This window comes from Panicum virgatum, chromosome 4N, assembly GCF_016808335.1.
Source record: "Panicum virgatum strain AP13 chromosome 4N, P.virgatum_v5, whole genome shotgun sequence".
In the NCBI taxonomy this organism is placed as follows: domain Eukaryota; kingdom Viridiplantae; phylum Streptophyta; class Magnoliopsida; order Poales; family Poaceae; genus Panicum; species Panicum virgatum.
The window spans coordinates 37,966,343-37,990,506 of NC_053148.1; the positions used below are offsets into that span (position 1 = coordinate 37,966,343).

Below are 24,164 nucleotides of genomic sequence, written 5' to 3' on the forward strand. Positions count from 1 at the left end.
TAAATTAATTTAAAGATTTCTGTATGCTGGTATCACCTGTGCTCGTCTTCGTACGGGTCTGCTAGTGCAATTATGATCCTGGAGTACAGTAGTTTAATCGAGATTTACCCGACAGCCTGTCAGATTACACCGTTTTAAGTGCACAGTAACTTGATTAGATATTAAGATGATGGTTAGCGCACTTAAGCCGATTTAATTTGGGCGGTGCTGCTATAGGAACGAAAGTTAAACTCAGTGTCAAATAAGAAAGTTGAAATTTTTAATGTCAAATCAATAATTCTCAACTTAATCAATATCAAATAGGGAATTTTCTCAAGATAGAATAGTTTGACAATCAGAAGACTCAGACATATCAAAAACTAATATTTATTAAATCAACAACATTTGAAAATTATGATAGGTACTTTCATTAATTATAGCAAAGTAAATATCTACTATAGTTGTGGAGCTTGGTATGATAAACAAAATCGACACAACTTGTATGAGAAAAAAGAGAAATTTTATAATGATTGAAAAAAATAGGAGCCATCCATCTATTAAATCATATGGTGGTGAAGATAGGAAGTACCTAGGATAAAGTACTTGGTACTTCCAAAATATGGAACCAAGTACTAAAAAGTAGGACCAAATACTAATTTAATTTAGTTTCTGTAAATACTTTCCATAGATCAACATCTCGAAAAAATTTCAAGGTAAAAGTACCTGAAAGTACCCATTGTTACTTTACAATCATTGTAAAGGAGCTAAAAAAAAGCAAAATTTGAAATCACAAAAGTAAACTTTTATACCCCAACTACTTTTTCCAAACTTTTAATTTGGTTATATTTTACTATTTGATGATACACGAGGTGTACATGTTTGATGGAGCCTTAGAGGTGGATGGGCACCAACCGTGCTCCACTCGTCCCATTTTTTTTCCTCGAGCATGCCGGTAAGGCGTTGACCCGCACAAGACCCGGCAGGCCTAATGGGTTGTGTTCCATCATGAGAAAAATGGAGCACATTACCGGCTCGTAGAAGGCGAGGTCAGGGTCATCCACTCCCAACCATGCCTGGCATTCTGCCAAATTGCCAATATATAAGTGGAGCAAGAGGAGCAAGAGGCTGGCAGCAAATCGTGCCCTTGCATTTGTCTATCGTGTTAGCAAGCACCATCTCCCCTCTTGAACCCCTACTAGAAAACCTCACATCCATGTTGCCGAGGATGTGGCATGTTTGGACGAGGTCATTGGTGGCCTGTATCATTGTTCTTGCGCTTGTGATGATCTGCAGTGGCGACAGCAGCGATCGCCTCGGCTATCCGGCACGGAACCCTGATAGGCCTGCTTGCTGCCCACCTGGCCAAGGCGACCCCTATAGTAAGTTAATCATCGATTACTGGTTGAGGCTACGCTGATCCTAACAATGTCTGTTGTTGTGCAACACCTAGCTAGAAAAAACTGTACCAACTTATACAGTTTATTATGCAAAAAAAAAATTAATCCATTACCTTCCTGTTGTGCCATCTTCTCATTTATGCAGGCGGTCGACCGTATGGAACTGGTCCTCCGAGACCCCACCCTCCGTACTTGCCGTACCCAAGGCCATAAATATCCCGGTGGAGAAATCAACAGTTGTTGTGCCAGCATCAAGAGATATGACGACGCCGGACACGTCAGGAGCAGATACTCAATTACGTACGCCCGTGCAACTAAAGAGTAAAGACGTTATAAGCTTACAAATTAGTTAATAGTAAATTACGGCCTTTTTTTTCTTTCTCCCGATTAGTATGAGATAACTCACAATTATATTCATTTCAAGCTTTGAAGCTTTCTGGTATCATTCAAGGTGGAAACTTATGTATGACAGAACGGGTTCTAGATCTCTTGCTTTGGGGGAACTTCTTAAGCTTACTAGAGGCGATTGATTACCGATGGCGGCGGGGCTTTAATCACATGCTACTCCTAAAAGATATACTACTCCATCTATCTTAAGTTCGCTTGGCTGTGGTTGATGGCTGGTGCTGATTTGTTATGAGAGAACAGTACGGCTGACTGGCTGGTAGCTGATGGCTGGTGCTGATTTAGTATGAGAGAACAGTACTGCTGGCTGGTTGGCTGACAAGCCAAGCGAATACAGCATATAGATTTTATTATGCATCTGAGTATATATTATGTCCAGATGAATACTAAAAATTATGTATGTAGAAAATCATAAACACTATAATTTGAAACGGAGGAGCAGTACATTCAACATTAATCAGGTGCTGCAGGAATATTTTGGACAAAACCGACTGAGGCCTCAGTAAGATGTCAAGATGCAGCAGGAATATTTTGGAAACGAAAACCAACTTTTGAAGCCTTTCGGTAATATTTTAAGCTGTGGAATCGAAACATAATTGTAAAAACAAAGAGTATATTCTACTTTCTAAACTTGTAAAATTAGTCCAATCAAATTTACAACCATGTGCCCTCTTCTCCGGCGGTCTCACTGCGTTCAGTGGATGGGACCTGCACTGAAGATCCAAAAGCGGCATATAGAAGAAACTACGACACAATCAGTAAGACAGTAAGCAAGCTACACCTTCATCAATAAGAATGCAACCGAGGCAAAATAAGAAACGGTGTGACCAGCTCGCCATTAGCAAACTAGCATTTGGTTAACAATAACTTTCCAATTAATAGACTACCACAAGCTCCGATCCAGGCAATTAGAGACATCAACAGATAAGTCACATGCGCCAAAAGTGCCATCTACCTAAAAATCACTGCTTACTTGGTCCACACAATTTAATAACATCAATTCCTCTGCAGCAGCTACGGGTTAAGGATAAAGCTTCCATGACAACCATTATTTGCACATGTTGAAAACACAAATGTAATGAACAAAACATAATGGGCCAAGATGCATAATCTGTTCAAGTCGCATTTGTTTCATCTCCCTGCTTCACCTTTTTCAACTGTCATGCCTTGCCTACGGTCAATGAACTTGCACAAAAAGAATCTACAGGCTACAGATGCAATGGCATCAGGTACTAAGTTAAGGTGCATGATCATGGTTTCTGGTTCATCGTTGGTTGGTCCTGCGATTTGTTTGAGATCTCTGTTTCAACTTTCGGAGCACCTGGTTTGTCTATGGCCATTGGACTTGTATCATTAGGCTGCAAATAATAATAACCGGGAACACTTTGGTTAGGGACTAGAATAAAGGAGGACAATAGTATATACAGAGGAAAAGGAAGCTGTGCTTAGGGACTTGAGTACAGATTATTTATGTACTCCGAGCATGTCCCCTGGAACTTTTGATTAGTTGACAGATTCGATGTTCACATGGACAAAAGAATACTTACCAGTGTTTGTTTTGAGGAACCAACTCCATCAGCCACAGGTACACTACCCCTTGAATGTTCTGCAGCTACACTATTAACATCCTATATGGTACAAAAAGAGAATAAGAATGTCACTAACAGATAATGATACGTAACTAGGAAATAAAAAACACATGCAATGTTCTTGCAAAATATCCTAATATTGTTTCAACAAAAAATCGTTTCATTAGGACAATTGACCAAGAATTACTCTATTAATATTTCATTTGTGATACAAAGGCATACTCATAGGAGTATTCCTGAATACAAATATAATGACATGAAATTTGTGTCACGATAATTATTTATTCAAGGTAGCTGATTCTAACTGTCCAACATGTAGTAAGAACTACTGTACCATGTGCACTGGCATGCTACGCCAGCACATCACCTAGCAGATGTGCTCATATATCTTCCAATTCAAGTGCCAATTACATAACAAAAAAAAAATCACGCTCATAGATCATGTAAATTAACACAAGTAAGAAAATGAAAAATACCAGATCAGTTGCCTCTGTCTCAGAAGGCTCTTTCTTCATTCTTACACCTTGTATGCTGCTTCTCCTATTAGAAAATGCCGCATGGTATAATATAGCTACCTGAAGCGATTGCTGCTATAATCACATTAATGTTGAAGAAACAAGTAAAAATAATAACCTTCCAGAGTCCTCAAGAGGCTTGGCATCATTCATTTCCACATCAGAATCAGCATCGTGTCTTTCATCAGGGTTTTCTTTATCTTCATCTTGCTGTGTGAAACAGGAACACAGGTTAGTCATAATATGATGAATCATTTATCTATTGCATGCAGAACCCTCAGGTCACATCTCCACCATAGTGCCAGCCAGATGGGATGAACCTTTTGTTGAACTCTGCATTTGTACACAGCATGGAATTGCATATCTTGTTGAGTTGCATTTTTTTAGTTTCGTGTTGCATTATTCAACTTTTGGGTGTTGTTTTTCGTGATTGCACTTCATAGGTTGAATTTTGTATTGTCGAACTGTGCTTTTCATGTTTAGGGCTTCTTGTTTTTTTTTTCCTTTTGTTGCTGAGCATTTCAAGGTGTTTGTAGTTTCTCAACATGGTTGTCTCTTTGCAACCCGGGCTGCAAATTTTAGGGTGGTATGGAGTTCATCAGAACCATGTAAGCTTCACTAAACCAGTGAGACAGTGAACCTACATCTTTACACGGTTCCTCATTTCATTCCAGCTTTTGCAGTTCAACTAGTAGTTCAGTCTGGTTTCTGGATCTGTTCTGAACGTACCAATAGAACTATACAACAAAAGGAAAGTCAATAGCAGAAAAGGCAAGGATAGCCTGACAAACTACATGCGCATGACCAGACCAGGATTACATGAACAGGGTGTTTGCCTGTTTGGTCATTTATAAAAACATGTAGCAACTAGCAAGCAACATCACTCCCCAAATAATTGAACATTGCAGTGCCCTTTAAGTCACAACTTTCAATGGTTTTTTCTCATCACCAGTTACTAGGGAGCTGCTGGCCCAGTTATCCCAAAAAGATATTCTGAAATTCAGGGTGGTCATGCTCACAGCAACTCTATTAAGGAGCTCCTATCTCTGTGTGGCCTATTTTAAAGGATAAAACAACAGAATGCAACTAATTTATTGCTTGTAACAGAATGCTCACCTCAGGTAACTCAGTCTCTGGAGGTCGTTCTTGAAATTGGACACTAGGAGCATGTTGGAGTTTTGATAGATTATCAAGAAGTTTTGATCTTATATCATCCAATTGATGTCGTGTGTTTTTGTTCTCCATGTTACTTGGAGCAACATGTAGAGTGTAATCTGGACCAAAATACTCATAATACTCATTAGCGGGCATCTTGTCAGTGAGCTCATGACCCAGGGCAACTCCTGTCTGCTCAAAAAATGTGGAGAAGGAAAGAAGGATCAATAAAAAATTACAGGTAACTAAGCATATTAAGCAAGGCAATATTAGCCCCCAATCACTCATCAATATATTGGATAATCTTATCTAATTTCATTGATAAGAGAACAACCTACTTTATAATTGGGTGAATGAATTGGAACTTGGAACTGCTAGTCTTTGATGAAAAAGGGGAAAAAAGTATTCAGTTCGGACACAAGTTGTTCACATATAATTAAACTTCTATGTTATTACATAATAAATAATGAAAATCAAATTCTTATGGCATTTTAGTAGACTCATGTGAACTGTAGGAAAACGACACTAGTTAGCACTCTGCAAGTAAAAAACTGGATAACAACATTACAAATAACTTTTGTAAAAAGTAAGATGCTCCATGCGAATGCAGGCAAAAAAGTTTGCAGAATCCATCATACTTTGCAGATTAGTTCAAAAAAATCATTATGATATTTCAAATATTGCTCTAAAATATCCTAAAAAATCAAAACAAAGTTATAACAGAATTAGGAACATGTGTAGAAATCAACAAATGTGTTTTACTTTTGCACAAAGGTAGACTACTGTGTCTACAGCAAAGTTGATGTCAGAGGACAAGGGGAGTAGCATGGAAACTGAAAAATACTTATAGCTTTTAAAAAAGAAAAAAAATAAATATTAGAAAATTAGTTAGCTACATTGTTAGAAACTGACAACACCTAACTACTAGAAAACATTATAAGTAAAGTTGGAGAATATGAATTTAGGTAAAGCATATACAACCTGATTTAGAAGACTATTTGTTGTCTCTGAAATAAATAGAAAATACAGCTGAAAAGGAAACTCCACATAACATATTACTTTTACGCGAGTATTCATAATTGTCAGCCACTGTACCAGTCCTACCTCACATTTTAGGAAGATTTTTGTGCTAATACAATGCAATAACTTTATTATTTCACATAACTAATTCAACAACACTGAAATAAGTACAATAGCGAACAAATGAAAAGACATTACAAAATGTGTTTTCCTCCATGAAGGAAATACCCTTGTTACATACCTCGTAGCACCAACATCGTGCCACATTTCTTATGGTATATCCACCACCACCAAGCAGCAACAGCGGGACATTGAAGGACCTCATGAATCTCACGCATTCAGCGTGCCCCTTAATAGACAGGTTGAAACAGCCCAACCTGTCACCTGACAAGGAATCAGCACCGCACTGAAGCACCACCGCACCAGGGTTGAAGACCTCCATCACCTTGCCCATTATCGGCTTGAACAATGACTGGTAGCTCTCGTCATCAATGCCATCATCCAACGGGACATTCAGTGAGTAGTACTTCCCCTTTGAGTGTCCAACGTCACGAATCTCCCCTGTCCCAGGGAAATAATCCCCAAACTTGTGGAACGAGACAGTCATCACCCTGTCCGTGGTGTAAAATGCCTCCTCCACGCCATCTCCGTGGTGGATATCAATATCCACGTACAGAACGCGCTACAATGCAATTACAGAATACGGGTAATTCCATCCATCCTAGTGTTGATTTTTGAAAAAAAAAATCAAAAATCCAAGAGGGTTTGGCATACCTGATGGTACTTGAGGAGCTCGAGGATGGCGAGGACGATGTCATTGACATAGCAGAAGCCGGAGGCCTCGCACTTCTTGGCGTGGTGGAGCCCGCCGGCCCAGTTGATGGCGATGTCGTGGCCGTGGTTGAGCTTGACGGCGCCCCCGACGGATCCCCCCGCGTAGGTCTGGCAGAAGCTGTAGAGCCCGTCGAAGACGGGGCAGTCCTCGCCGACGTTGAACCGCTTGAGCGCGCGGATTTGGTCCTGCTGCGTCTCGGGGGTGACGGAGCGGAGGAAGGCGACGTAGTCGTCGGCGTGGAAGCGGCAGAGGTCGCGGTCGCGGGCGGGGTGGGGGCGGAGCACCTGCATCTGGTCGAGGAGGCCGTAGCGGCCGAGCAGCGCGTGGGTCATGCGGATGCGGTGCGGCTTCATCGGGTGGCCCTGCCCGTAGTAGTAGTTGCCCACCTCCGCGTCGTAGAAGTAGCAGACGCGCCGCTTCGAGCCGTCCGCGCCGGTGGTCGGCAGGGAGTTCCCGCCGCCGCCGGCCGACGCGTCCATCCTCCCGCCGGATTCGGGGCGGCGCTCTCTCTCCCGCCGGATTCGGGGCGGCGCTCTCTCTCCCGCCGGCGCTTTTGGGCTGGGTTTCGACGGGGGCGCTCGGCGGCGGCGTTTGAGTTGGGCCCGCAGCGACGAATGCTACCGTTCCTTTCGTAGATGTGCTTTAAGATCCGCGCCTTTTCACCTTTAGCTTCACTCTTTCGTTCTTTGTGTACGAGTTTATGCCCGTGTGCTACTCAGGGTTTTAATTCCTGAACGGTAACGGTAACCGCCGCCCTCCAGTACTGTTATATCGGTCCGGTTTGGCCGGTTACCGGTTGGAACCGGTGGAATTCAAATTTAAATTCAAACTTTCCAGTTCAACCGGTTCGTACCGGTATACCGGCCGGTTAGACTGGTATACCGGTCGATTTGACTGGTAACCGGTCAAATTCAATTTTTTTTCTTTTTTGGTTTAAATTCAAATGCCCGCAAAGTATACTAAATAAATATTTGTATAACATATTTTAGTCTAAATGAACCATCCAACCCTCTTTTGTACTACTTTTACATTGTATTTGTATACTTTTGTATGCACGTTTTTTTTTGTTTAACTTTAAAAACCCGCAAACTATACTAAATGAACGAATTTTGGAGAAAATTTGACACTATTAGATTCGTCGCACCTTGAAGTATTTTTAGAAATTTTTTGAGAAATTTTCATTTTTTTGAATTAAAATTTAAATTTTGAATTTGGACCGGTTTCATACCGGACCAAACCGGAACCGGTCCGGTCCGGTTTGACCGGTAACGGTCAAACCGGACCGGTTACCGACGGTTTGGTGAACCTTGGTGCTACTACGGGTAAAAATAATTCCTTTCATGAGCATCAATCTCATCATATAAAACAGGTGGGAAATGACAATCTATCATGTAAGTTTTAGCGGGAATTCACGATGTATTGCAACTATGATTGATCAATGGTTACATGACAGAAAAGGTTCCCTTGCACAAGACGAAAATCATCAAAGTTTTCTCAGATAAGTAGAGGTAGAGGCGTAGAGCATGTGCAGCTGAAAGTTTGCAAACATTAACTGCCAGATATTTGAGTCATTTGTATCATGTGCACTAACAGGGTTAATGCCCAGACAAGCAAGGCACAGCATCCCCTTGGCCATTTACAGCATAGTACACAAAATTCAGAGATGGCATCTCTACCACAACGAACAGACATTCTGAGATGGCAATGCTCAAGAACTTGCAAGTAACTTCATGTTTGCACATTCAAGAGACTGGCGTTCCATCTTCGTTCTGCGCAGCTTCAACTGCCAGAGTTTTCTTGACGATTTGTTTGGGAATATCAATGTCATCTTGGATGCTGCGTTGCAAGGGATGCGACAGAAGAGCGCACATCAGACGAAAGAGAACACGAGCAAGCCCTCGACCAGTCTCGAAAATGTACCCCTCATACTGGCTGACATGCTCAAGAGCATCAACCAACACATCATATACTTTGTGTGGCAGTTGTCAGCAATTGGCTTGTCATGGAGATAGATTATGTCCAGCGTGAAATTCTTTGGCTTTACAGGCCACTGATGGTGTGGCTTGGTAGAGGAACGGCAGTAGATAGTACCTGAAACAATAGCCTTGCCGCAGTCAAGACCCCGCAAAGTAAATTACTACATATGAAACAGTGTGCCATGATCAAATAAAACATGTTCAACATGCTCTGCAGATTGCAGTGCACAGTAGGATAGATAGTGATCTGACGTCAACAATCTGAAGTGATCCTGGCATTTTACATATACTAAAACACACAACTATTTGCAGAGTACAATAATTTACATTGAGCCCTTTATGTTAAATTTAAATCACATGCATGTGATAATATAACTCCCTGTGTTGACTGGAAGACTTTCTCGAGTCGTCTTAACATAGCCGGTCCCAAACCCGGGTAAAGGAAGAGGGTTGCGGTAGGTTTGGCGAACCAGTATAAAAAAATAGCCACTCTAATGGATATAAAACTCATAAGAAACTCGTTGGGGGCGTAACCCTCTTAGCGACGCGCCACATCGGAACCCGGGCGTGGTGTTAAATGGGCAAGGGCCGGGTCACCACCCCACAATGGCGCGTCGTATCGTGACCTGAGTACGATGATAAGTGAGCAAGGATCGGGTCGTCACTTGAGTAGCGCGCTACATCTACGCCCGGGTGTAGTGATAAATGAGCAAGGGTCTTCGCACTTCCCTCGATGGGTGCGAAGGGTAAGAAAGCTAGCCGAGCCAACTAAGATTCGTATAGGTAGCTGGAACGTAGGGTCCGGGTAAAGTGCGAGAGCTAGTTGATGTAGCAATTAGGAGGCGTGTAAATATTCTATGCGTTCAGGAGACTAAATGAAAGGGCCAGAAGCATGGTTCTTACGGTGGTAAGGTAATGTGAGGCGAGTCACCACCACCCAGCCGCCTAGGCGGGCTAAGGCGACGCCTAGGCGACACGTTAGCCCAAAACAAGGGAAGTGCCTTGTCGGCTAGGCGACGCCATGAGAATCATGGCCAGAAGGCGAAGGAGGTTGAGGGTACTGGATTCAAATTTTGGGGAGCAACATCGGGTAGGAATGGTGTCGGTATCTTGATCGATAGGAGCCTTAAGGATGGAGTCGTAGATGTTAGAAGGCGAGGCGACTAGATTATCCTGGTCCAGATAGTAGTTGGAGATTCGACTGTGAATGTGATCAGTGCCTATGCCCCTCAGATAGGCCTTAGTGAGAGCACCAAGAAGCAGTTCTGGGAAGATCTGGATAGTATGGTCAGTACCGTGCCTGTCAGCGAGAAACTCCTCATAGGAGGAGATCTCAACGGCCATGTGGGTGCGACTAATGTAGGGTTCGAGCGGGTGCACGGGGGTTTTGGGTATGGTAGCAGGAGTCAAGAGGGGGAGGATGTTTTGAATTTCGTGTTGGCCTACGACTTGTTGATAGCGAATACCCTTTTTAGGAAGAGAGAATCCCATCTTGTGACCTTTCGTAATGGACAACACTCGAGCCAGATCGACTTTATACTTGCTAGAAGGGAGGATAGACGGGATTGCTTAGATAGTAGGGTGATACTTGGGGAGTGTGCTGTCCCTCAACACAAGCTTGTGGTGGCGGACTTTCCTTTTCAGGTACGTGTCCACCGGGACAAATGTGCCAAGATTATGAGAACGAAGTGGTGGGATCTTAGAGGGGAAGCAGCGCAAACGTTTAGGGAGAGGATGCTAGGTGAGGAGCCTTAGGAAGAAGGAGAAGATGCTGACGACATGTGGCTAAAGATGACGACATGTGTTCGGAAGGTGGCCTCAGAGGTGCTTGGCGTGAGTAGGGGAGGCAAATAGGAAGGGGAAGACACCTGTTGGTGGAATGACGAGGTGCAAAGGGCTATTAAGGAGAAGAAGGAATGTTTCAAGCGCCTCCACCTTGACAAGAGTGCAGCCAACATCGAGGGCTATAAATTAGCGAAAAGGGCTGCAAAGCGAGTTGTGAGTGTAGCAAAGGGTAAGGCGTATGATGACCTGTATCAGCGACTAGGCACGAAGAAAGGGGAGGACATTTATAGGATGGCCAGGATCCGCGAGAGGAAGACACGGGACATCAACCAAATCAAATGCATCAAGGATGGGACAGATCGACTTCTAGTGAAGGACGACGAGATCAAGGGCAGATGGCAAGAGTACTTCGACAAGCTGTTTAATGGGGAGAATGAGGGCACTACCTTTGAGCTAGATGACTCGTTTGACAATACCAACAGACGTTTTGTGAGGAGATTTCAGGAGGCAGAGATCGGGGAGGCTTTGAAGAGGATGAAGGACGGTAAAGCGATGAGCTCTGGTGGTATCCCCATTGAAGTGTGGAGATGCTTAGGTGACAGAGCGATAGTATGATTAACTAAGCTTTTTAACCTCCTTTTTCGGTCAAACAAGATGCCCGAAGAATGGAGAAATATATTAGTATCGATCTTCAAAAATAAGGGAGATGAGCCATACGATAAAGCTGATGGGATTAAGCTGATGAGCCATACGATGAAGCTCTGGGTGAGAGTTATCGAGCACCGCCTAAGAAGAGTGACAAGTGTGACCCAAAACCAGTTTGGGTGCATGCCTGGAAGGTCGACCATGGAGGCGATTTTCCTAATACGACAATTGATGGAGAGATTTAGGGAGCAGAAGAAGGACTTGCACATGGTCTTTATTGACCTCGAGAAGGCGTATGACAAAGTACCGAGAAATGTCTTGTGGTGGGTCTTGGAGAACCACAAAGTCCCAACTAAGTACATTACCGTCATCAAGGATATATACAAGAATGCGATGGCGTTTGTCCGGACATGTGGTGGCGACACCACTGACTTTCCTATTAACATAGGCCTACATCAGGGGTCGACATTGAGCTCTTATTTATTTGCTTTGGTGATGGATGAGGTCACAAGGGACATACAAGGTGATATCCCTTGGTGTATGCTCTTTACTGATGATGTGGTACTAGTTGACGAGAGTAGAACATGGGTTAATAGGAAGTTAGAGCTGTGGAGACGCACGTTAGAGTCAAAAGGGTTCAGATTTAGTAGGACCAAGACCGAGTACATGATGTGCGATTTCAGCGCATCTAGGCATGATGGTGGTGACGTTAGTCTCGATGAGCAAGTGCTGGCCCAGAAGGACACTTTTCGGTATTTAGGTTTGATGCTACAAAAGGATGGCGACATTGATGAAGATGTTAGGCATAGAATCTCAGCTGGCTGGTTGAAATGTCGTCAAGCTTCTGGTGTCCTCTGTAACAGGAGGGTGCCACAAAAGCTAAAAGGTAAGTTCTATAGGACAGCGATTCGCCCGGCGATGTTATACGGTGCTGAATGTTGGCCTGCAAAAAGACGACATGTCCAGCAACTGAGCATAGCATAGATGTGGATGTTGCGGTGGTTTTGCGGGAATACAAGGAGGGATAGTGTCAGGAACGAAGTTATTAGAGAAAGGGTATGGGTGGCACCAATTGAGGAGAAATTACCCAACATCGTTTGAGATGGTTTGGACATGTCCAACGGAGGCCTCCGAAGGCGCCGGTGCGTGGTGGGGTGCTAAAGCGTGTCGATAAGGTAAAGAGGGGTAGAAGTAGACCTAAACTGACTTGGGACGAGTCGGTTAAGAGAGACCTTAAAAATTGGGATATCTCTGAGGAGGTAGCTTTGGATAGGAGTGCCTGGAGACTAGCTATCAACGTGCCTGAACCGTGACCTTTGTGCCTGTTGGGTTTCATCTCTAGCCTACCCCAACTAGCTTGGGACAAAAGGCTATGTTGTTGTTGTTGTATGCATGTGATAATATACATAAATTCTTATCAAAAAGGTTCTATATGACCACTGCTTCTGCTTGATGTGTTATTGGTTACCAAACACTGACATGGAAGAAAATTACCAGCCAGCCATTATTTAAAAGCAATGCGACCCTGATTTATAGTTACAAAAAGCTTACCACCCTGGGAAGCCGACCTTGCGATTCTGCTATTTTCCCTTCATGGTAAGCTATCTTGAAGAGCTGTGTGAGATCAGCCGTTGCATATCTTGTTTCTGAAGCAGACAAAGAATGTATTGCCTCCATTGCTGAACCAACATCACTGCTGAAGTCCTTCTTGACCTTAAAATTCAGGGAGGAGGGGGAGCATGCAAATTAACCAACTAATCATCGTTGCATTCCAGAAACATAAAACACACCAATAAGCCCTAAAATGGAAGTATATTCACCAATTACTCTGACAGCAAACTACAGAATAACAGAAGACATTGGGGAAATTTTGTCCAATACATCCTTCAACTGCTAAACTAAAACCAACATAATCAAGATTCCCTCATGTGGATCACCTCATAGTAACAGTAGACAGCAATTAGAAATTTGGGGCAATATCTCACTCAACTGCTAGCTTAAATAGAATTGGAGGCTCATGTGGATCATCTCGTATCTCGAATTGGACGCTCAAACAACTATATAGTTCCATAAATCACATAAGGAATCATGACATATAGCCAATCAAGCATTGCTTCAAAAACCCCAAAAAAAAATCTCAGCCGAACAGGGCAAGGAACGCGAAATCCCGCAAAGGGTAACCGAGAAATGAAGGGATTTCAGGTCAGGGACGCCACGATACACTGGAGACGGTCTCGCCGATGGATGCGAAGGCGAAGCGGTGGTCGGGGCACATGGTTAGCTTGCTGTGGACGAAGAGCAGAAGGGCCTAACTGACCGCGTCCATCCGCCTCACCCCGGGCCAGGGCCCCGGCTGCGGCTGCGGAAGCGGTGATGCGGTGGAGGCGGAACCGGAGGACGGCATGGAGGCGGCGGACTTCATCTTGGCGCTCACCTCGAGGTCGACGTCGACGCAGAAGAGGATGCCCTCGGCGGGAGGCGGCCAGGAGGCAGCGAGTAGAGCGGCGCCGCCACGCGGCCGGCGGCGTGGGGTCCGTCGCCATCGGGGACAGCGCGGTCGCGGCCTGGGTGCGGGGATGGGCTCGGTCGTCGGTCGTCGGCGGGGGCGACGGCGGCGACGAGTGTGGGGGGAGAGATAAGCGCGATGGCGGCAGCGAGCGGGGAAGGGGCGACGGCGATGGAGAGCGGGGGGAGGGGGGTGACCCGCGGCGGCGGCGGCTGGGGCGTTGAGAGGGGGAGGGTGTTGGGGTGGAGTGAGTGGGAGAGCTTCGGGGCGGAGCGAGGGGGAGGGAGGCGTGCGGGCCTGTTGGGTGGGAGGCGGATGGGGGAGGGTCTGGACGGGTCAGATAGCACCGGAAGATGATCTGCTGAATGAGGACCGTCGCAGGCTTAAACAAGGAGAAGGGATGACCATGTAGACGAAAAAAATATTACTCTTATTTAGTAGTAGAGATAGAGATTCGGCGGCAGATCCCGAGAAAATACATAGGGACTGAAGTATAAGAGCAAGTTCAAGATTATGGTATCTCATATAAGATCAATATTAAAATTTTACATTACTTGAACTCAAATAATATATGTGCAGCGTCCTTTTCTACATTTTGATATTTTAGTTCTTCATAGACAAACCAAAGATCTGCTATTTACCCGTTATAAATACAATTAACTCATGACCGTTGGATATTTGGATGAAACATTGAGACTTTAGGCATGCAAAAAGTCGAATTGAGCATTTGAATTTTTTCCGTTACTTAGGAATTTTTCTTATCCTCACATCTCCACTGTTCATGCTTCAATGCTTGCTTGGCCGCTATGTCGCGCCCGCGTCCGGCAGTTGAGCGCTCGAGCAGGCCCGCCGGCGCTGACCACTCAGCCGCAGCGGGACTGTGGCGCTGCCCCCACGGGTCACGGCCCCATCCGGCCGCCCCCGCCCCACTGGGGCCGAGCAGCCGCTGAGCAACCGAGGCGATTCGCTGATCAAGCAGACGCCAGATTCTTAAGTAAACGTGAGCGGGAGCTGGGTGGAGAGGGTGAGAGGTGGAGAGACGAGAGAGCGAGGCAGAGGCTGAGAGGGGAAAAAAGGTCAGCTTGGTCGGGCCGCTCGGGCGTTGCTAGGCTTTTACATTTGGGCCTTGGTAGGGAATGAAATTTCGGCCAGGTGGCCGGCCAAACAGCCTAGTTACGCCTGACGGACTTCATCTTCAACCACTAGATACCTCAGAGGCTCAGACCCTCGTATCATCTCTCCCATGGTAGAAAACTTTTCGGAGGGGGCTAAGGGGGCTCTAAGGGTTTCCGGCGGTAGGTGGCTCTAGCCTCCGCCCCACCGATAGATCCACCACTAATTAGGGTTACAAAATACCGAGTTCAATCTTAACACATAAACATTTTAGAGCAAGTATTATGATGGTCTATAAGAAGGATGAATGCCGAGGTGGAGGAGAGATGAGAGAAAAAAAACAGGTTGTAAGCTTGGAGCCGGTTTCGACACAAGAACTAAGGAACTTTGTGGGAGAGACAAGTGAGTCATATATTAATGGTGAAGAGCTAAACCACTGTACAAGTAGGCTGAGAGATGGACTGCAAAAATTCTTACAGCCAGCAGAAGTCTGTATTATTAGCTGAGAGATAGGGTAGTAAATGGTGTGAAGAAGAAAATCGTGACCGAATAATAGGTGCTACTTGTCGTCTAGCTCCAACCACCATTGTCTTCCTACAATACTTATGTCTCAACTAGGGATGAAAATGGAAAGAAATAGAAAAATGGATATCTGAGATATCCGAATCTATTTCCATCCTAGGGTGGAAACTGGAAGGAAACAGAAAAACGGATGTCTGAGATATCCGCATCCGTTTCCATGTGTATCCAATCCATTTCCATCCTTAGTCTGAACCATTCCTCATCTCTCAGGGTAGCTCCAGCATGAGGATAAATCAAACAATCGATGTGAAAATCGAACAAAGCACGTAATGGCAGCCGATGTTTGTGTGCCAAAATAGTCGCTCTGCAGAAATGCCGAACCAGATGAAAAGAAAAATGGTGTGCACACCAAGAACAAAGACGAGCCACATGTTGTGAGGTTGTGTGTGTTGACGCCTTTCTAAGCCAACACACGAGTCACATTAGCATGTGCGGTGCGAGTAGAAGCTCGCTGCAACACCTGCTACGCATGTCGGCCAGACCGGTTGTCAGGATCGGTTAGACCGGTTCACTGGGTAGACTAGCGAAGACCAATGAACGCTCGCCCGAAAGAGATTCCGTCAGGGCAAGTGCGTACATGGTTGTTCTAGGGTCAGCAGGCCACCTATAACGACTTCAGACGTCGTCGAGACACAAAATAACAGCAGATATGCGGAGTCACCAAAAAGTATGTTGACGCAAAAACGTGTCATGCTAAATACTTGAGCACTAAACGTGCAGCACGCTGCGACGCACCTGCAACACCACTGCACCAACCGATCGCACCGGTATGGTGGACCTGTCAGACCGGTCTCATCGGGGCAGCCCGACGAGGATCCAACAAACGCCCGTTCGGGAGGGACGCTGTCGGAGCAAGCGCACCTGGGTTGCTCTAGGATCGGCATGCCACCTAGAACGTCTTCAAACGCCATGGAGATGAAGGTAAAACAACATGTTAAGGTTGGACAAGTAGTGTAACGAGAAAGAAAGGTAAAAACAATAAACATAGATTGATTTAATAGATTCGCTGGGTTGTGTCCCCCTCAATCGGTCGTGACCCTTTATATTTATAGGGAGGGGAGGTCTTGCCAGTGATAGAGTAAAAACCCTAACAAATCTTGCGCTAAAATACAACCCCAACTCAGATTACACAGCCTAAAACCGGTCTAACCACCCCTATGACCGGTCCGACTGGTCTGCTCGGGGTCCAGAACTTCCCGAAGTCATATCTCCTTCATCCGGACTCCAAATTGGACGTCCAACATATGAATCTTGATCTACTCGATGTGAGCTATCCAATGGTGAAGTCCAATTTATATTTTGAGGACTTTTACTAGACTGGTTTGACCGGTTTAGGGGACAGGTCTGACCGGTCCTCCCAGCCGTACCACTTCTAGGTGCGAACATATGCCCCCGTGTTTTATGGCAAAGCTTGCGCGCCATAAAACATTCTCAATGGTCAGGATTGCTTAAGGATGATGATTAACAACACAATGATCATACATTTGTTTTAAGGGCGATGAAACTATGCACCGGCCATGACTTGCTTGTTACTTAAACTAATGATGAAACAACTTGCTTCGGCTTCCATGCCTTCTTCATAGGCTGATCTTGCTAGCACAGCCTCCGCTTGTTGCTCCACAAATTCTTGCTTGTGCATCCATTATAATCTTTTCTTTTGAGTGTGAGACAAACCTGAAGGATACCACCTCGGTTGTCTATACTTAGAACTTTGCTCATTGCTATTCTCACACTGTTTAACACTAGTACATGCATTACCATTAACTAGACTACTATTGCAAGCAATCGGTTGTTCTAGTGCACCATAATTTGGATATGAAATAATGTATAGTTGCATGTACATACTATTATAGTCGTTGGATGCATAATAACAAGGATATGACCAGGACAATGGCATATATGACCCAACAAAAGAACAAGGTGTAGAAGCACAATTACCTTGTTGTTGGTGAGATCCTTGCTGCCCTTGATGCCTTGGTGGTGAATTTGCATCTCTAGTGCTATATGGCCGACTCTTTTGCTTCTGAACAGCTTCTTTCTTCTCATACTTAACTAGAAGTTCCTCGAAGCTTGGCCTTATCTTCTTCTTGGCCTTGGAAGAATTTTCAGGCTTGCTGAATATGCCGGTCAGACCGACTAGGAAAACGGTCGGACCAGTTGGTGTATTACCGGCCTTCTTTTCCTTGCCTTGCCCCTCAGCAGAACTTGATCGGTTTTCAGCTATATCATTTGAAACATGTTCAATATCAGGGGCAATTTGATCAATGGAAGTAGTCAATGATTCTTCAATATTTGGCTTTTCTATGTCTACTGTCAAATCTGGATTTTTGCTCAACCATCCATCTTTTTTGACACGATAGACTTGCTTTTATCACCTTGTATTTCTTTTTCTGTATAGACCGATGTTTTTATCAAAACAGTCATTATTGGTAGGTGATGATTTACTAATTGTCAGCTCACTATAGGTAATGTAATTTGGACAAATATCTAGGAAGAGGTGGCATATATGAATTATAAGACCATTACGGATAAAAATAAGGCATGTTATAATAAAATTCGCATGGCATAGCTACATGGGATGAAAATGACATTGAAGTAGGAAAAGCATTCCATTGCCAATTCTGATCATGGAATAGCTGTCTTGGAGTAGGTTTTGACTATTTTGGATGTTTTGCTGGAAACTTTCCATGAATATGTTTCGAGTTTTCCTTTTGATGCTGTCTACGGCCTTTGGCTTCAACAGTTTTCCAAACGCCAACCTAGGATTTTTTGGGCTTAACTGTCTTAAGTTTTGATTTAGTTTTGTAAACCCTGGGAGAGGCCGCTAGACCAGCTGGAGAACCGGTAAGACCGGTTGTGGTGCAACCAACACCTATGCCTTTCCCTTCTTTCCCCCGAGCGTTGGAGTACCCATTATAGTTTCTATGCTCTCGCTAGGGAATTTTGGGTTAACGATTTCAGCTTTTAGATGGCCGAATTTTATCTTGACCAGCAACATTAGGTAAAGTTTCACAAAGATTATTATTAGACGGCTTCTCGATATCCGATTTTTGAATATCAGGAATTTGGATCTACACTCTTCTTTTTATCAATTACATCATCCATAAAATTAAGCAAACCATTTATAAAGTTGGATGTGGACTTACAATTCTTTGGTAGATCGTACATCCTCAATTCATTGATGACAGATATCTCCATCAAGATGACGCTTGTTCCGTTACTCGATAACAGTGAGGAAATATCATCTCAAGGATATACTTGAGTACTTCTTCAGGTAATCCTTCAAACACCATCATACTGCTAGAGTTTGACAGATCGGCCACGATAGCCAGATTCTTGTTCACCAGCAGAGTCACCAAAAATGTGTTGACGCCTTTCTGGACCAACACACGAGTCGCACTAGCATGTGTGATGCGAGGAGGAGCTCGCTGCAATGCCTCCTACGCAGGCCGGTTAGACCAGTTATCAGGACTGGCCATATTGGTTCACTGGGTAGACTAGCAAAGACCAACGAACGCTTGCCCAGGAGGTCACATGTAAGGGCAAGCGTGCGCGGGTTGTTTTAGAATCGACAGGTGTCGGATTGTTATTCCGGCCAGTCCACCAGGGGTGTACCCGGCGGTAGAGTTTCAGGATGGGGATCTCAGGACCAAGAGCTCGATAGTAACACGAAGACGCAGGGACTTAGATAGGTTCGGGCCGCGATGAGCGTAATACCCTACGTCCTGTGTTCGGGGTTGTATTAGGGTTTGTGGAATGCTGCAAGAAAAAGAAGAGTCTCTGTATGGGTCAGCCTACATCTCCTTTATATAGACCAGGAGCCGTAGGGGTACAAGAAATGATATGCTCGGGTTGTTTTACAAGGAAGGAGGTCGGTTAAGATCCCTAGATATTCGGGCCTCTAACTGGAGCCTCCCATCCTAATCCACTTGGGATCCCATCTGCATGCAGCCGAGTCCTGCACGCCGAGCAGTCGTAGCTGAGTCACCAAGCAGGGTAGTCTCCCAGGTTCGGGGACCTTACTCGGCAGGGAGGTACATAGATCTACCTCCGTCAAGCCCCCGAGTGCCGGAGGGCCGAGTTGAACCTTGTCGTACTTGAATGAAGTCCTTCGGTGCTCATTAAGAATGTCCATCGTTGTTGTAGATTCAGAACGGGATGCGCCCCTGGGCGCACCCGTTGGGTATAGCCCCCGAGCCTCGGAAGGTTTCAGAGAAGCTTTTCGAGGGTCAAAGAAATGATCTTTAACTCTTGTCAGTCCGAATGCTTGAGTGTTCAGCCAATATCCTTATCGCACTGATCCCCTGAGAGTATCAGCTTTTAGCCACCTCGAGGTAGCCACGACAACAGAACCAGACTCGGTTACCCCGACCCTAAAGCCCTGGGTTAAGTCACTAAGACTTTCCGAGTAGTCCGAACATCCAGGCCCTGAGGCCTAAGTAGAATCACGGAGACCCACTAAGCAGTCACGGCATCCGAGCCCTGAAGCCCTGGCTGGGTCACGGAGACACGCTGAGTCATAGATGGCGCCTAGCCCCCGAGCAGGGTCGCTGGCGGAGTCACAGGGATGCGCCGGATGGTCACGGCGTCCGGGCCCTAGGGCCCTAGCTGGGTCACGGAGACACGCCGGGTCATAGATGGTGCCCAGCCCCCGAGCAGGGTCGCTGGCGGAGTCACGGAGACGCGCTGGGTCGTAACGGCATCTGGGCCCTGAGGCCCTAGCTGGGTCACAGAGACACGCCGGGTGGTAACAGCATCCGGGCCCTAAGGCCCTAGCTGGGTCACGGAGACACGCCGGGTCATAGATGGCGCTCAGCCCCCGAGCAGGGTCGCTGGCGGAGTCACAGGGACACGCCGGATGGTCACGGCGTCCGGGCCCTGAGCCCTGGCTGGGTCACAGAGACACGCCGGGTCATAGATGGCGCCCAGCCCCCGAGCAGGGTCCCTGGTGGAGTCACTGAGATGCGCCAGGTCGTAACGGCGTCCGAGCCCTGAGGCCCTGGCTGGGTCACAGAGACACGCCGAGTGGTAACGGCGTCCGGGCCCTGAGGCCCTAGCTGGGTCACGGTGACACGCTAGGTTGTTTTCAGGAATATTCGAAGCATATTCTCATTAGGGTAAAAATCCAACTGTTATTCTCTGCGCGGATCTCTCGCGGCTGACAAGGTAGCGGGGTTGTCAGGGGCAACGGTAAAAAAAGGAGGTTACCATTTATTCCGCCTCATCCGCTGTGAGATCGCTGGCCTGATCCGATCCGGCCGTTGATTTCGGATCTGCCCGTTGTGGGGCCTCCAATATTTAAACAGGGGAGGCGGCGCGGAACGGTCACCCTATCCCCGAGCGCTCTAGAGCTTTCTGCCGCCTTAGCTAACTCGGCGAGTTTCCAGAGCTCTCGGCTTTCATCTTCCTTGCGATTGCCTCCTCTCGCCTGATCTTTGCTAGCATCGCCATGGCCACCTCTCCCGCCGCGTGTGCGTCTTCGACTTCGGGGAGCTCCGGAGAGGCCCCGCCACCATCATCATCCTGGCAGAGATGCTCGCTACAACAGAGCGACATATAGGACATGGTGGAGCGCGGCATCCTCCTGGAGAAGCAGATCTCCGGGTGGCGGTGCTGCTGCGGGGAGGAGTCCCCGTCGGAGGACACGAACCAAGCGGTCGTGTTCAAGTCCTTCTATGAGAAGGGCTTTGCGCGGCCCGCGAGGGCGTTTTTCCACGGGCTTCTTAATTTCTACGGGCTCGAGGTAACTCATCTCAAGCCCAATTCAATTGCATAGATCACCATCTTCATCCACCTCTGCGAGGGGTACTTGGGGATCGCCCCCCATTTCAATCTGTGGTGGGCTCTGTACTGCCTCAAAGGACACCCGTCCAATGTTCGCCGCAACATTGTGGGCGGGGCCGCCTTCTCGCTGCACCAGGGGAGCGTCTACCCCAACTTCGAGCTCCGCGACACCAACAAGGGGTGGGCGCGGGAATGGTTCGTGGTGGCGAACCCGGCGCCATGTCTCCCGGCGCGCACCGGCCGTGCGCCGGAGTACAAGACGTGCTGGGAGGAGCCGCCAACCCCCAGGTGATGGCACAGGTGGAGCACCTCCTCAAGGAGATCGCCGACTTGTCAGCGCAGGGCCTGACGGGGGCCGCGGTGGCCATCTCATTCTGCAGGCGGCTCACGCAGCCGATCCAGGAGAGGATCCACCCGGCCTTCGAGTACTGGGGTCATCGGGACCCCACCCGGGGACATGAGCGCAAGGTCCCCCGAGAAGAGATCGCGAACCGGGTCGCCCACATCATGGCGGGGCAGATCCGGGATAAGGGCTGTCCCAAAGCTCACTGCCTAAAGCGGCCGACCGGCGACGTAAGTCTTCTTGAATCTTCCGAGTTGTTTCCTCTATTTTTGCTCTGTTTTTCCGTCGGATCTTCTGCAGGCTAAAGTCTTGGAGTTCTGGCCCCCCGCTCCTCTACCTGAGAGGGACCCTAGGAAGGATGCCGCCGCCCCCGCCGAGCTGCGTCAGCCAGCGGAGGAGGAGGCCGAGTTCTCCTCCGACTCCTCCGTAGGGAGTGAGCCGGAGGTGGAGATCACTGGCGCCTCGGGGCCGCCACCATCGGCCGCCCTGAAGAGGAAGACATGCCACGCCGTCAAGAAAATCCAGCTATCGAAGGCTGGGTTGGCGGCGGCGCAGCAGATGCTGAGGAGCTAGACCCGGAGGGGGGCAAGCAAAGTCCGGGGGGCATCGGCGACCCCGGCCACTGCTGAGGTGGGGTCGGCATCGGCCGGCCCCCAAGTCGAGAAGGAGGCGGCCCAGGTTCTGGGCCATCTGCGTGGGGAAGTGACGCCCCTGCTCGCCGGCTATGGGATGCCACCGGCCGCACCGCTGAGGCTAAAGTTCCCGCTGCGTGGCAGCGGCGGGTAAGTTTCCCACCTTGATCCTGTTCTTTCTTGATTTTTGCTTCCTGGAGCCATTCTTAGCGCCCTTGTCGTTGGTGTAGGAGGGCGTCGCTCAGTGGCGCCAAGAGGAAAGCGGAGGAGTCGTCCAACGAGGGCGGCTCCAGTGATGCCGCGAAGCTGGCCTCGCCGCGAGCGAGTCTGATGAAGAGCCGCGCCCACCGCGAGGAGGTGAAGGAGGAGGAGGAGGCCAGCAACAGGGTCTCCCCCTCCCCATGATGTGGAGATGCAGGACCCGCGCCCCGCGACGAAGGAGCAGCGAACGTTGAGGTCGGGGCCTTAGAGGTCCCGGCCATCGAGGTGGTCAGGACCACGGAGGTTCCGGCCGTTGAGGCCAAGTGGGCCCGGGCCGAGTCCACCGAGGGGGTCAGGCCCCTGTTGGCAAAGGTGGAGGCCGAGGGCGAGTCACTCGGTAGCCACATGGTCGAGTGCGCCAAGCTGACCCATGAATGGGTTGAGGTGAGTCTCCTGCCTTGCTTGTAACACGTAGCTGTTCTTCAGGCTCTGGTGGAGCTATCAGAGCAAGCCGCCCAGGAGCTGGCCGACGGGAGCACCGCCATCAGCGGAGTGGCGGGGCTCGAGGCCAGGGTGGCCGAGCTGGAGCCATGGGACCGCCAGCTGGAGGCGCGGTAAGGAGCCGGATCGGTGTCTGCCGGTTTCTTTTCGTGTTGTTTTGTCTCTGACTTGCTTTTGTTTAGAACTGGAGGCCTGCATCAAGGCCAATGAGGAGCTGCAGAAGCTCCGGGATGTGGCTGAGGCACGGGAGGCCGCCACCGAGGAGAAGCTTTGCCTAGAGCAGCAGGCTCGGCGAGGTACGATCCGAAGATCATACTGCTATGTGTTATCTGTCATTTTCTTCGGCTTGGACTGACCTAGTCGGGTGCTTTTTGGCCGAAGCAGAGGAGCAGGCGGTGCAGGCCGCTAGAGGCGCTGCTTGGGGCGTTCGAGCCCGACGGCGTGGCGGCTGCCGAGATTCTGTCTGAGAGGCTGGAGGCTTCCCGCGAATGACTAGAGGCCTTCATCCGGGGAGCTGCCAAGGATGTCGTGCAGCACACACTGGGTCTTGTGAAGACCCACCTCCCAGAAGCGGATCTGAACCCGGTGAGAGACGGCGTCCCCGAAGACTGCTCGGACGCAGAATGGGAGGCCAACCACGCCGCCGTCCTGGAGATCGCCGAGCGCATCGTGGCCGAGCTGTAAGCTGCCAGTCTCCAGGAGTTTGTTTATTTTGCTGCAAGGAAAGTTGGTTAGAGTGAACCAGCTAAAACAATATTTATGTAAATAATGTTTTAAATTTGTTCGATGTTAATGTTATGCCCGCAGTCCGGGTTCTTTTTTGAATTTACCGAGTAGGTGGAAAGCGATCTCTGAGCCCTTTTGATAGCACTTGAGAGTGGATCATCAATGTGTGCGTTTAGTTAGGGTGACACAGAGTGGTTCCTGAACGTACTCGGCTGTGTTCAGAAAAGGCGGACCGGGTTGTTCTTGTCCGACTGGTCGGACTCCGAGTGGGGGCTGGCTGGGTGGCCGAGATGCAACCCCCGAGCGTGTTGAAAATAACTCGGTGAAGAAAGAGAATGAGTAATATGTTAGAATGTAACAAACTTTATTGAATGAGTAGATGGGTACATAGCTTTGCATTTTCTATGCTTCTACGGATAGAAGCGGCGCAGGTGTTCGATATTCCATGGGTTGGCGACGTCTGTACCGTCTGGCC

General features: G+C 47.7%; 1 protein-coding gene, 1 long non-coding RNA gene and 1 pseudogene across 3 annotated transcripts; 1 reads left to right on the forward strand and 2 right to left on the reverse strand.

The window, feature by feature from the left end:
- Positions 1-218: 218 nt before the first annotated feature.
- LOC120670918 lies at positions 219-1,973 on the forward strand. The gene is made up of 2 exons (XR_005673436.1): positions 219-1,358; positions 1,522-1,973. It is a non-coding gene; the product is annotated as an uncharacterized LOC120670918 (long non-coding RNA).
- Positions 1,974-2,733: 760 nt separating this feature from the next.
- LOC120670916 (histone deacetylase 1-like) lies at positions 2,734-7,417 on the reverse strand. 2 transcript variants are annotated; one of them, XM_039951111.1, is made up of 7 exons: positions 6,835-7,417; positions 6,302-6,742; positions 5,002-5,232; positions 4,004-4,095; positions 3,847-3,907; positions 3,329-3,409; positions 2,734-3,139 (listed from the first exon to the last, which is right to left on the reverse strand). In XM_039951111.1, exons 1-7 carry the CDS (start codon positions 7,372-7,374, stop codon positions 3,032-3,034), a joined length of 1,554 nt encoding a protein of 517 aa, XP_039807045.1. In that variant the 5' UTR covers positions 7,375-7,417; the 3' UTR covers positions 2,734-3,031. The 2 variants fall into 2 exon arrangements, with proteins under 2 accessions (XP_039807045.1, XP_039807044.1); XM_039951110.1 differs by having other exon boundaries at positions 3,847-3,910; positions 6,835-7,416.
- Positions 7,418-8,348: 931 nt separating this feature from the next.
- Positions 8,349-14,041, reverse strand: LOC120671574 (annotated as a pseudogene).
- Positions 14,042-24,164: the final 10,123 nt, after the last annotated feature.

What these genes read in the sequence shown, in the direction of transcription:
- LOC120670916 (XM_039951110.1), bottom strand. Translation starts at nt 7,374, where the DNA reads ATGGACGCGTCGGCCGGCGGCGGCGGGAACTCCCTGCCGACCACCGGC. An exon ending in AGCTCCTCAAGTACCATCAG is followed by an intron (nt 6,743 to 6,834) that starts GTATGCCAAACC and finishes ATTGCATTGTAG; the next exon opens with CGCGTTCTGTACGTGGATAT. An exon ending in CCTCTTGAGGACTCTGGAAG is followed by an intron (nt 3,911 to 4,003) that starts GTTATTATTTTT and finishes ATTTTCTAATAG; the next exon opens with GAGAAGCAGCATACAAGGTG.